The sequence below is a fragment of the Coregonus lavaretus genome, assembly GCF_964263955.1.
Source record: "Coregonus lavaretus genome assembly, contig: HAP1_SCAFFOLD_2079, whole genome shotgun sequence".
In the NCBI taxonomy this organism is placed as follows: Eukaryota; Metazoa; Chordata; class Actinopteri; order Salmoniformes; family Salmonidae; genus Coregonus; species Coregonus lavaretus.
This window is the reverse complement of record NW_028158470.1, coordinates 18515-32308: the sequence shown is the minus strand read 5'-3', so window position 1 is coordinate 32308 and position 13794 is coordinate 18515. Positions and strand designations below refer to the sequence as shown.

General features: G+C 45.4%; 1 protein-coding gene across 1 annotated transcript; it reads right to left on the bottom strand.

The window, feature by feature from the left end:
* Positions 1-280: 280 nt before the first annotated feature.
* LOC311123995 (tripartite motif-containing protein 16-like) lies at positions 281-13219 on the bottom strand. Its single transcript, XM_084198218.1, has 6 exons — positions 12556-13219; positions 12011-12106; positions 2684-2917; positions 2390-2549; positions 2205-2264; positions 281-1968 (listed from the first exon to the last, which is right to left on the bottom strand). Exons 1-6 carry the CDS (start codon positions 13150-13152, stop codon positions 1457-1459), a joined length of 1659 nt encoding a protein of 552 aa, XP_084054344.1. The 5' UTR covers positions 13153-13219; the 3' UTR covers positions 281-1456.
* Between the last annotated feature and the right edge of the window lie 575 nt (positions 13220-13794).

Genomic DNA, 13794 nt, shown 5'->3' with positions numbered 1-13794 from the left:
TCTTCTCTCCTCTATTCACTCTATTCTATCATCCACACCACATGCCAGCTTCAACACAATCCATTTACAAGTTAAAGACACACCTTGGAATAAATAGCAAAGGAAAACTACTACTAGATGGATTTTTATTTCCCATCACCATGAATCATATTTAATAACTGAACAGTAGCAGACCTAACTTCATCTGTTCCTGACTCTGGGTAGTGGATTAAAAAGACCATCAATCTCCAATGATATTAAAGTACAATTCTGAACATTACTGATATACTGAGTGACAAGTCAAGATATCTGCTGGGTTTTTATTGTTTGGTTAATACCACCACCTGCTGGACAGGTTTAATGTTGCTTGACAGAGCAGTATGGGAGAATAAAAGATGCCAAACTTAGGGCCGGTTTCCCGGACATCTCCATTGAACATGCTTTTTAGTCTAGGACTAGGCTTCATCTGTGTCCGGGAAACCGGCCCATATAGTTCAATTAGCAAGTAAGTAACACTACCTGTTCCATGATACTGAGGAAAATGACATTGAGACAGAGAATCAATTGAGAAAACATTTCAATGGTTCTGAATGCCAACCAACATACATTAACAGCAAACATCATGATTAATGTAAATGTAGCCAATTAAAACATTGCATTTGATAAAAATACGTTATTACGTTTTAATTACACTCTGAAGATTAAATCAGTCAGACAAAAATAATTGTACAGAAAAACAGCATTTTTATCTGCGGACCATCACCACCAGCATAACTAGTATCTATGTGGACCCTACTACAGTTTAACCAGCTCAGCTATAGACTACACCAGCATGACTAGTATCTATGTGGACCCTACTACAGTTTAACCAGCTCAGCTATAGACTACACCAGCATGACTAGTATCTATGTGGACCCTACTACAGTTTAACCAGCTCAGCTATAGACTACACCAGCATGACTAGTATCTATGTGGACCCTACTACAGTTTAACCAGCTCAGCTATAGACTATACCAGCATGACTAGTATCTATGTGGACCCTACTACAGTTTAACCAGCTCAGCTATAGACTACACCAGCATGACTAGTATCTATGTGGACCCTACTACAGTTTAACCAGCTCAGCTATAGACTACACCAGCTTAACTAGTATCTATGTGGACCCTACTACAGTTTAACCAGCTCAGCTATAGACTACACCAGCATGACTAGTATCTATGTGGACCCTACTACAGTTTAACCAGCTCAGATATAGACTACACCAGCATGACTAGTATCTATGTGGACCCTACTACAGTTTAACCAGCTCAGCTATAGACTACACCAGCATGACTAGTATCTATGTGGACCCTACTACAGTTTAACCAGCTCAGCTATAGACTACACCAGCATGACTAGTATCTATGTGGACCCTACTACAGTTTAACCAGCTCAGCTATAGACTACACCAGCATGACTAGTATCTATGTGGACCCTACTACAGTTGAACCAACTCAGCAGTACCAGAGAGCCAAAACCCAGGATAGAGGGGCTGAGTGAATGTGGTCTGGACTCTGTGGAGGAGGGTCATTGTGTCAGAGACACTGTAGAAGGACAGAGTACCTGCCTTGTGATCCAGGTACACTCCTACTCTGGAGGACTGAGGGCCTGATACTTTAGTCATAACTTTATTGTGTCTGAAACAATAACCACCACTAGAGCACACTAAACTCCAGGACTTGTCATTCTCTCCAAATGCATTACCCCTCTCTGTTCTGCTGATGTCTTTATATGAGACTGCTGTATAAACATCCCCCCTACTCCACTCCACCTCCCAGTAACAGCGTCCAGCCAGACCCTCTCTACACAGAACCATCAAGATGTTTGTGAATCTGTCTGGATGAACAGGATATGGTTGGTCTTTGCCTGTATAGGTCACCTTTCTGTTCCCTTTAGACAGAGAGAGGTGTGTGTTTGCTGTGTTTGGGTCCAGTCTGAGCTGACAGGAATCTGGGAGAAGAGCAGAGCAGAGACCAATGAGGGGAGTTAGAACAATAAGTGAAGTCAGATACTGTATCTACCCTGTCTTTGATTAGAGCACAGCAGAGATCAAATCAGAGAAATATGAGGAGTCAGATAGATACCCAGTCTTTGATTAGATCTACTATTGCTATATATTTCTAGAGGGATTGTTAGGAGTGTCAGTAAAAAGAGACTGTTAGTTACTTCAGAATAAAGAGACTCACATTGTAAGAACTGTTCTCTGGTCTTGGGCTCTGGAGGCAGTACAACATCCACTATATTCACTACAGACACACAAACACATTCACAGAGAGAGGGAAAGTTATCATCACACCATATTCCACATGTATATGACTAGTAGGGAACTTTCAATGGTCTAAAGTTGATGTTCTTATTATTTCCAACACACCTGTAGTGGAGATCTTGGTCCATTCTCCTTTAAGGGTGTCTTCTAGTTTCTCTCTCAGTTCAGACACAGTCTTACTCACATCTCCAAAGTACTGAAGAGGACGGACAACGATGCTGGGTAAGTCTGAAGATACACTGGTACCGGAGAGAGACTGATAACCCTGGGGGGAGAGAGAGAGAGAGAGAGAGAGAGAGAGAGAGAGAGAGAGAGAGAGAGAGAGAGAGTGAGAGGGAGCAGAACCAAATGATTGAGAGTTTTAATTTCATATCACATGTATCAAGGCAGTTGAGTTACCTGGAGGAAATGGATGTGATCCTCTGTGTGTGAGAGCTGCTCCAGCTCAGTGCTTCTCTTCATCAGCTCAGCTATCTCCTGCTCCAGTTGCTCCAGGAGTCCTTCAGCTTGACTCACTTGAGCCTTCTCTTGGGCTCTGATCAGCTCCTTCACCTCAGAGCGCCTTCTCTCAATGGAGCGGATCAGCTCGGTAAAGATCTTATCACTGTCCTCCACTGCTGCCTGTGCAGAGCGCTGTTAAGAGAGAGAGAGAGAGAGACTTGTCTTACTTTAATGAGCCATCCTCATTACACGAACACCCCCACTCCTAAAAGCACATTGCGTGCCACCACAACCTCCACACAATCACATTATCCAGTACCCAACACCACAGTACAATACACCATCCAGCACCACATTCCAACCGTCCATCCAACCCCTCCTCTCCAGCCGTACAGACAGCCCCCCTGAGCCCCCATACCTCCTGAAACATCTCCACACTGTTGATCATTTTGTACAACTCAAACTCAACCCTAAGGCGTCAACAGTAATGGCATTACCCTGGCAACACAAAAAAAACATGATGAACAGTCTGTCATTGCAGAAAACGGACACCCCTCCCCAACTCCCAGGTCAACCCGAGCCAACCAGCTATTGGTGTCCAGGGCTCCATGTAATACCCTCCACTGGACGACCCCTGACCTTTCCAGCACTGGGAGCTTATAGAGCACCCTCCACCTATACCCTGCCATGCTCTCAGCCCCCACAACCCCCTGCCACTGATGCCCCTTCACTCCCACTAAGCTCAGAGTGTTAAAAGTCAGTAAGTCCTCCGGACTCTCCTGCCAGTCCCCAGTCTCTGCTGTCACTTGCAGTGGTGGAAACTGTGGTGGCCCCTCCTCAGGCTGCTCCAGCCCTCAGTACTGCAGCATAGAAATCAGAGACCCCTGCTGTATTGAGTCTCTCCTGCCGCATGATGAAGAGCTGCTGATCCAGCCCCAAACCACCAGCCCTCCTCAACAGAGCACATGCTGGTTCCCTCCAGCCCACCTCCGTACGGTACAGTAGCCTCTGTGCTGCTGAGTCAGAACGCTGCCACCCTGACCAGAAAAAATTCACTAACTTGCGCTGCAGGTCCACAAGCAGACCACCGGGGGCGTTGAGAATGGCCAATTTAAGCCATAGAGAGGATGCCACCAAGTTGTTGATGATCAGCACCGTCCCTCTGTATGCCACTTGGGAGATGAGCCACCTCCACTTCGTCAGCCTCGACACCACCGCTTGTGACACTCCTTCCCAGTTCTTCCTATCCCAACCCTCCGAGCCCAGATACACCCCAAGCATCTTGAGCCACTCACAGCCCCACTGCAACCCCCCTGGAAGCTGCGGAGGTGCCCTGTCCCTCCATGCCCCACATAACAGAGCCTCACTCTTGCCCCAGTTTACCTAAGCAGAAGACGCCCCCTCGTACACCCTCAAACTATTCTCCAGGGCCTGTAGGTTCTGCTCATCCCTAACCAACACAGACGTCATCAGCGTATGCTGACACTGCTATGCCTGTCCCCAACCCTATGCCTGGCTCCCACACTCCCTGTAGCCTCCTGTGTAGCAGGCCCAGAAAGGGCTCAATAACAAGAGTGTATAGCTGCCCTGACAGAGGGCATCCCTGGTGAATGCCCCTCCCTACCCAGACTGGCCTACTGAGCCCTCCCCACACCTTGACCATACATGAAGCCCCAGCATACGACCGCGACATTACGTGGTCCTCTGTAGCTCAGCTGGTAGAGCACGGCGCTTGTAACGCCAGGGTATTGGGTTCGATCCCCGGGACCATACACAAAAATGTATGCACGCATGACTGTAAGTCGCTTTGGATAAAAGCGTCTGCTAAATGGCATATTATTTATATTTATTTATTTAACATTTGATCACAGGCCACAAAATTTTCCCCACAACCAAAACAACACATTGAACAGATATTCATGGTCCACCCTATCAAAGGCTTTCTCCTGATTATGAACCGATTGTCTGTGTTTGAGCGTCCTGGTACACAGTTCGTTTGTTCCTTGTGTACAATAGAGTCCAGGTGGGACTTGAGTCAGTTAGCGAGGACCTTGGTAAAGACCTTATAGTCCAAACAGAGCAATGCCACAGGCTTCCAGTTCTTTATGTCGCTCAAATCCCTATTTTGGGCAGGAGAGTCAAAGCCTCCCGTCTACAGCTTAGCGACAGCTCCCCCACCCCGACGCACTCACACAACACACGTTCTGTCCAATAATTCCCCAGAACTTTTTTATAAAAATCCACAGGCAGACCGTCTGAGAGACAGCAGCTGAGAGTTTGTGAAAGGCCAGGGAAAGGTCTATTTGATTTATCTGTGACAGAGAGAGTTTGGAAAGGTCTGTGAGCAGAACCTGAGAAAACCCAGGATAATAATAATAATAATAATAATAATAATAATATGCCATTTAGCAGACGCTTTTATCCAAAGCGACTTACATTCATATGCATACATTTTTACATATGGGTGGTCCTGGGGATCAAACCCACTACCCTGGCATTACAAGGGCCATGCTCTACAGAGGACCACAGAGTTCTGCCCTCTATAAATCAGAGTACAACTCCACAGCCGCAGCCTCATCTCCTCACAACAGAAGTTACCCACCCATCAGGCTCCCTCATCTCCCCACAACAGAAGTTACCCACCCATCAGGCTCCCTCATCTCCCCACAACAGAAGTTACCCACCCATCAGGCTCCCTCATCTCCCCACAACAGAAGTTACCCACCCATCAGGCTCCCTCATCTCCCCCACAACAGAAGTTACCCACCCATCAGGCTCCCTCATCTCCCCACAACAGAAGTTACCCACCCATCAGGCTCCCTCATCTCCCCACAACAGAAGTGACCCACCCATCAGGCTCCCTCATCTCCCCACAACAGCAGTGACCCACCCATCAGGCTCCCTCATCTCCCCACAACAGAAGTTACCCACCTATCAGGCTCCCTCATCTCCCCACAACAGAAGTGACCCACCCATCAGGCTCCCTCATCTCCCCACAACAGAAGTGACCCACCCATCAGGCTCCCTCCTCTCCCCACAACAGAAGTTACCCACCCATCAGGCTCCCTCATCTCCCCACAACAGAAGTTACCCACCCATCAGGCTCCCTCATCTCCCCACAACAGAAGTTACCCACCCATCAGGCTCCCTCATCTCCCCACATCAGAAGTTACCCGCCCATCAGACAAACGTAAAACAAGGGATTTTCTTGGTTTCCCCACTCTGTTTTTCCAACCCCTCTGGTGAAACAGAGAACTGAGCCCTGTACTATAATATAATTAAATATAATGTGCCATTTTGCAGACGCTTTTATCCAAAGCGACTTACAGTCATGCGTGCATATATATATATATATATATTATTATTTTTTTTGTGTATGGGTGGTCCCGGGGATCGAACCCACTACCCTGGCGTTACAAGCGCCGTGCTCTACCAGCTGAGCTACAGAGGACCAGGTGCACACACATTTATGAAAGCAAAGACAAGGTCATTATTTGGGCTCTAAACACTAACAACCTACCCTTACACACCTCTTTTGCTACCCCTGCACTAAGATTTCTGCCATGGCATTTAAATGTTTTTGGTTTACATATTCCCCCAGTCTCTGCCGCCGTTCATGTTAAGGAAGTCTAACCGTGAAATCTCCATAAGAGGTGGGAGGGAAATCACCACAATCAGAAACCAGTAGAGAAGCCCATAAAGCCGCCATGCCAGAAAAAACCATCCATTTAAGCAGATTCTGAAGACATGCCCTTAAGAACCCATGAGCCATTTTCTCAGCCTATTCCGCTTCCTGGGTGAGAGGACACTAAACCCCTCATTCTTCATCAGGTGTTGTACTGACCTTACAAACCTTCCAGGATCAATCAAATAAGACTCCAGCAGAACCTTCTTTTTCCCCTTTAGTCTCCATCAGGAACCTAGAAAGTTCTCTCACCGTATATACTGGGCCCTCAGCCTGACTGGCTGTCAGCTCTGGATCCAATGAGCCGTCTGAAAACGAGACGCCTTGTCCTCCGCTCCCGCAGACTCACCTCCCCCCTCTTCCTCCTCCTCCATTGGCACGGTACCGTCCTCCTCCTCCCCAGTCTCTGCCCCCCTGCACTTCCCCCCTGATCAGAGCCTCTTCCCCAATGACAGGCAATATTTCCTGGGATGAGCCCACCAAGCCAAGTCTCTGTTACTACAGAAACCTGCCTCAGCTCATGTAGCCCAGCTGCAACCCTCCCCACCACCGCTTTCTCCACGGCCTGCGCACCACCACTTGGCCATGCACTACTACCATGTAGCTCAGTTGGTAGAGCATGGGGCTTGCAACGCCAGGGTTGTGGGTTCGTTTCCAATGGGGGGACAGTATGAAAATGTATGCACTCACTAACTGTAAGTCGCTCTGGATAAGAGCATCTGCTAAATTACTAAAATGTAAAAAATGTATTCTCCTCCCTCCTGGTTCCCCTGCCATTTATTTTGCAATTCTGAGTAATCACTATTTTAGTAAGGATTAGTAAGGAAAAACACTTTATTCAGTACTACTGCAGTTGCTTAATAATTCCAATAGATGGCAGCATAAGACCATGAATGACATTTCAGAAGATTAGTTTAGTTCTCTCCCTGGATACACCACCACTCCCCCTCACAGGAAAACTCCTCCTGCCTGAGCTTTTTACTGTCCCTTTCCACACTGCTAACGCAAGAGGAAGGACTGAAAACACATTACTGTGAAGTAATATAATGATGAGTCATGTTTATTATTACCTGTTTTTATGGTCATGTTTTGAAATTATACTTCATTACTATAATGATTATCAATAACCCTGAACATTAATTCAGTCACCTCTGGTCGACAAAAACTTATTTTCCTAGTACATTAATTGTCAAATTCATCAACCAGCATCGAGCACTCCGCCTTCTCACGCAAGCGAGGGGCATGTTGAGGTAAATATGCTAACCGCAACGGTTGCATTATGTAATTTATTGGTGGGCTGGAAGATGCAGTGTTTTTTATTTTCTATTCAGAGGCTATTTACTCCCAATATGAGATAATTTTATGTAGAAGGTTTTTATAATGCCTGTTTACTAGGGTTGAGGTTAGCGCATCTGAGTAGGGATTATTTGGCCGGGGTTCAATACCTGTCCTACCTATCAATCATATTGCTGCTTGTAGCCTATAACTGATGATCCCCACACTAGAAACACAGAAAACTATCTGTGCTAGCAAACCCTGTGTTCCACCCCTCCCCTGTGTAACCTTGAGGTTTGTTAAGAAACAAACACTTGTCTACGAAAAGAGACATGTTTAACAGATTCCGCTTGGCACCCAGCCGAGAGCACACGAAAACCACTTGCAAATTTACAAAAAACGAACCAACTACTTGCGGTCTGTTCATAAGTAATAAACGGAGGCAGATTAGCCACCACCACTCTTGTCGAAAGAGGCGAAATCTGCACCAACACACCCCTCACAAAAATCCCACTCGCAACAAGACAAACCTTTTTCATTAACACAACCACCGCCTTGTTCATTCTGGATGCAGAGTGCAGATGTTCCGCTCCAACCTGTTCGCCGACCATGAGCAAAACTTCCTCCACACCTTTCTCCGGAACGCATCCGAAGCGACAGCGTTTCTTCTCCACTCGGTTGAGGCCATCACACCGCCCTAACAAACTACCCCTACTCCCCCCTCAACTCTAAACGATAAACAGTGGAAACCAATAAACAAACCCTCCACCATGAGAAAATAAATTCATTAAATACGCAAGAACCAAAAGAAAAAAGAATAGTAGCCCTCCTCACGAACCACAAAACTCTCACACAACCAACTTCTTCTTCTATGATATAATGGCGGTCCACAAACCAACGTTAAAGGTGCATGCCTCCACCTACTGTGCTGGAGTGTGTGGTCAATCACGGTTTCCAACATTTCTAAATCCTCCTACCTAAATCAGTACTTCTGAGAAAATAAAGAAGAGCCCTACTAACTTCTAATAGACCCTCCCCCATCCCAAAAATCCCTTCCAACCCCGTCCAACCCCGTCCAACCTCAATGACCCTACACTTCAATCTTTCCCTCTCTTCAACATACTTACAACAATATAACAACACATGCTCCACCGTTTCATCGACCGTACCTTCCAGACACAAACCATTCCCATGCTTGCCAACCAGATGTAATGACGAGATCAATGTACAATGTCCTAAGCGCAATCTATTAAACACCACATCTTCCTTCCTAATCTGACCTTTGAATCTTGGTCCATCAACCTTTCTGTAAAACTGTAAACTATTCATATAAATGCCGGCCCTTGTGCTCAGAGTACCATCTCTTCTGCCACACATCTATCAAAATGGCTCTGATCTTACATTTGGCCTCACCTCTACCCAGTGGAACATTAATATAAATTATATCTAGTTTCAAAGATCTTTTAGCTAACTGGTCTACAATTTCATTCCCTTCCACACCAGAATGTGCTGGGACCCAGCAGAATGTCACTACTACCCCCATTCTCTCAATTCTCCATAATAACATTAATATCTCCAATAGCAGGTCACTCCTATTAGATTTACCAGATGATAAACTATTCAATACAGACAAAGAATCTGAGTATACTATAATTCTAACAGGTTGTACGTCCTCCACCCACTGGAGGGCAACTATTATCACCAACAGTTCAACTGAGTATACTGACAGTTCATCTGTTAGTCTTCTACATATCTGCACATCAAATTCAGGAACGTAAACGCCTGCTCCTGTGAGCCCACTATCTGGGTCCTTGGATCCATCTGTGAAAAGTGGTAGAAAAGCATAAAAACTTCTACCAATGTAATTGTCAACCAGTTTCACTATATCACTGACTTCAAACCAATCTTTCCTTTTCTCTACCAAGGTTAGATCAACAACAGGGTCTGGGAGTAATCATGGAGGAACATCCCCTATCACCACAGAAGGGCCAACCTCCAACTCCCTCAAACCACTCTCATCAGCAAGCTTTCCAACTGTCCAACCAAAACCACTGCCTTGTCTACTAGTATATTCCCAACAGTCATCTAGAACAGTAGCAGTGGGATGCTCAACCTCACAGCCTTTCAACCCAATAAGATAATGACCATTTTCTACGGCGTACATACAAAGGCATCTCTCCTGCCTCCACCAGTAAGGCACATACAGATGTTGATTTAAATGCACCAATACATATCCTTAAAGCTATATACTGGATTCTGTCCAGCTTCTGAAGCCAAGTTTTTCCTTGTTCCATAAAATATACACCCATAATCAATTGTCGTCCTGATCAGAGCTCTATAAATATCCATCAACAATTGGTTATGAATGGGGTGCTGACAGACAGAGACCCACACAACCAACTACTGCAAAAGTGATGGAATGAGAGAGGCAGAGACATCGTTACAACACTGTACATTGCCATAATATAAAGTTTCCTCTTCTTTGGAGTTTAACGGTGGTTGGCATCCAATATGTTGCATTACCGCCCCAACTGGACAATAATATAAATCTATTTTACTTTGTGATACAAAATGGGAAAAGGGGAAAGGAACATTTAATTAAAAACCTTCCAACTAACCAAACACTCATTAAATACCCACTACCCCATTCCACTACTTTGACCCTATCTGCTCCTGCACCATGCCAACGGCCTGGGAGGACGGAACACCACCACTCAACACACACTGTAACTCTTCTGAAGTCAAATCTTGTATGCCCAAATACTTCTCTGCAGCTGCCACCACAATATCTATTTTCTGTGATTTAATTTCCATTTCTGCGGTACAGTTGATAACCATTGCTATGAACTCTAAGAAGCTAACATTACTAAAGCATATATCACTCGTTGGCCTATCCCTCTGTGCTGGCACAGATCTACTGCACACAGGGATCCTCTCAGGATCTCTCACCCTTGACCCATCCTCCTCTACTTTCTTCACTGCCTCAGCATACGACACCTTCTGCACTACTCTGACTCTAGCCACCTCAACCTGCCTCTCTCGCACCGGACACTTCCGATCCCCACCAACATGGGCATCCCAACAGTTGACACACCCAACTTTCTCCACCGAAACTACACAATCCTCTATCCCATGCCCTCCTGCACACTTCCCACATCTTGGAATCTCCCTCCTACAAACTGCTGCAACATCAATCATAAACGTTGCACCTGAATCAGTGCAGTGGATTCGGCACAAAAGACTCAAAACTCAAAAGGACTGACAGTGACTCCTATGTTTCACCACGCTCAACACCGGGTTTGCACCAAACGGCGGGAATCACAAACACCAGGAATCTTCATCTTCAATTGCTCCACTTCTACACTTAACATTACCCCAGAAATCACTCCTTTCAATGGTGCCCTGTTCCTAAGAGCAAAGCAAGAAACAGATCTTGACCCAAGTTGCGTGACACGGAGCGCCCACTCCCTCTGGTCAGAAGAAACACAAACAAATATCACAAGTCCACTACAGGTTTCCTTCACTGATTCAACTGCACCCAACTCCTTTCCCACCCACCCTGAAACCCCAAATGGATCTGCCAAAAGGAATGGATCCACTTTCTCCAACAATGTAACTCCTACTGCACCAGATTCTTCTTTATCATGTCCATTGATGCCAGGCTCTGGTTCTGAGCTCTTCACCACACCTTCTACCTCACTTAACTCTCCCTCATTCATTTCCATTTCACCTCCAGAACTCAGTCTGGCGAATGGCTCACTCTGTTTGCACTTGAGTTATAACATTTGAAATGTCTCTATTCCTTTGAACATTTTGTGAGTGCAATGTTTACTGTTCATTTCTGAATGTTTATTTCACTTTTGTTTATTATCTATTTCACTTGCTTTGGCAATATAAACATGTGTTTCCCATGCCAATAAAGCCATTTGAATTGATTTGAATTGAGAGAGAGAGAGAGAGAGAGAGAGAGAGAGAGAGAGAGAGAGAGGGCTCCATGTTAATGTATAGGGGACATGAGCCAGTCATGATTTCTCGAGGTTTTGTGATGAGGTAGCCCCGCCTTCGACTTCAAAATCAGTGTCAGCCTAATGGGGAATGTCCTCTTGGTGAAACGGTCAAGATGTTGGTTTCTCTCCTCAGTAGACCCGGGTTCATATCCCGCCGGTTACATTAAGCAGTCTATTCTCTGAAAGGGGTCCAGACAGCCTGTTCCCAACAGTGGGGTCAGTGGGATTGGATAGGGGCCTCTCTCCCTCTCTCTCTCTCTTTCTCTGACTGGAGGAGAGATGTGAAATGGTGTGTCTCCTCTGGTCAACAATACTCACCTTGAGAGACTCCACAGCCTGTTGGAGCTCCTTCAGGTCCTTCTCTCTCTCCTGGAATCTCTGCTGGACTTTCTGCTGACTCATCCCCAGCTGCCTCTGTGGAGAATCACTCTTCAATGAGCTACCAAGCTTTATTTGTCCAGTAGATCAATAGTATAGTAATGGGACATAGGGCCCATCGAAGATAGGGATTAATATGTTGAGGAAGAGTCTGTGTGAAATTATATTATTATGTTGTTATGTGAAAGATTATAGTTTTAACAGTGCACAAAACAGGGGAGCTGATTGGGTGTTTGATAACGAATGATAATGGTGTTTGATAACGAATTATAATTATGTTTGATAATGGTGTTTGACTTTAGAAAATGGTGATACATTTGGAGACTCTGGGTTAACATATCTATATAATCAAGGTTTGTGGTCATATTTGTTCTGCCGTGGATCGATATAATTTGAATGATCTCATATTCAAACAGCCTTAGTTCCTACTGTATCTTTAATTCTTTGTTTATCAGACAGTCACCAACAAGTAGTTCTGGTCTTACCTGTTTCTCAGTCCTCTCTGCTGCAGCTGACACTGTATCATGGCCTTTATGTTCATCCATCACACACTGATAACAGATACACTGCTGATCGGTACGACAGTAAACCTCCAGCAGTTTGTCATGATGAGAGCAGATCTTCTCTTGTAGTTGTGCGGTGGCTTTGACCAGCTTGTGCTTCTTCAAAGCAGGAGATTCATAGTGAGATTGGAGGTGAATCTCACAGTAAGAGGCCAGACACGCCAGACAGGACATGAGGGCTTTCTGCTTTCTGGTCCCAGTGCAGAAATCACACGCCACATCTCCAGGTCCAGCATAGCACAGAGCAGGAGGGGGAGCAGCCTGGAGTCCTGTCTTCTTCAGTTTCTCCACCACTTCAGCCAACATGTTATTTTTCCTCAGATTAGGCCTTGGAGTGAACGTCTCTCTGCACTGAGGACAGCTATAGACCCCTTTCAGAACATCCTGATCCCAGCAGCCCTCAATACAGCTTCTACAGTAACTGTGTCCACAGGGAATGGTGACCGGCTCCTTCAGTAGATCCAGACAGACAGAACAACAGAACTGGTCCTGGTCCAGCAAAACTCCCTGCTGAGCCATTTGGACGGTTGTTTACTCTCACACAGACAGACGACACAGAGAATCAGATAAGTTTCGTTTCCACAGAAGAGAGTTTGTGGAGGGGGAGGGACTTCCTGGTTCTGCCAGAGGGGTGGGGTTAGAGGGAGAGAGAGGGAGGGGTTAGAGGGAGAGTGAGAGAGAGAGAGAGAGAGAGAGAGAGAGAGAGAGAGAGAGAGAGAACTGTCCACAATGTTAATAGAAACAAAGATTTGTGTTCCTAGGTTAGGGCCCTTAATATGGAATACATTAAATAGAGTGGTTAGAATATATAAAGGGTAACAGTTTCTATGAAGTACATCCAGTCATCTGAAAAGGTTTGGGCACCCCTCTGAGGCTGCATAATAATTTACTCTTTCGTCACAGAAAATGATCACAGTGGCATGCCATTCATTTTCTAATAAAAGCTGAGTAATGGGGTATTGTCCAGACAAAGATTTTTAGTGTAGCAATATTAAGTTGTATGAAATTAAATCAGATGTGAAAAATAGGCTATGCAAAAATTTGGGCACCCTTGTCATTCTGTTGATTTGAATACCTGTAACTACTTAGCACTGATTAATTGGAACACACAATTGGTTTGGTGAGCTCATTAAGCCTTGAACTTCATAGACACATGCATCC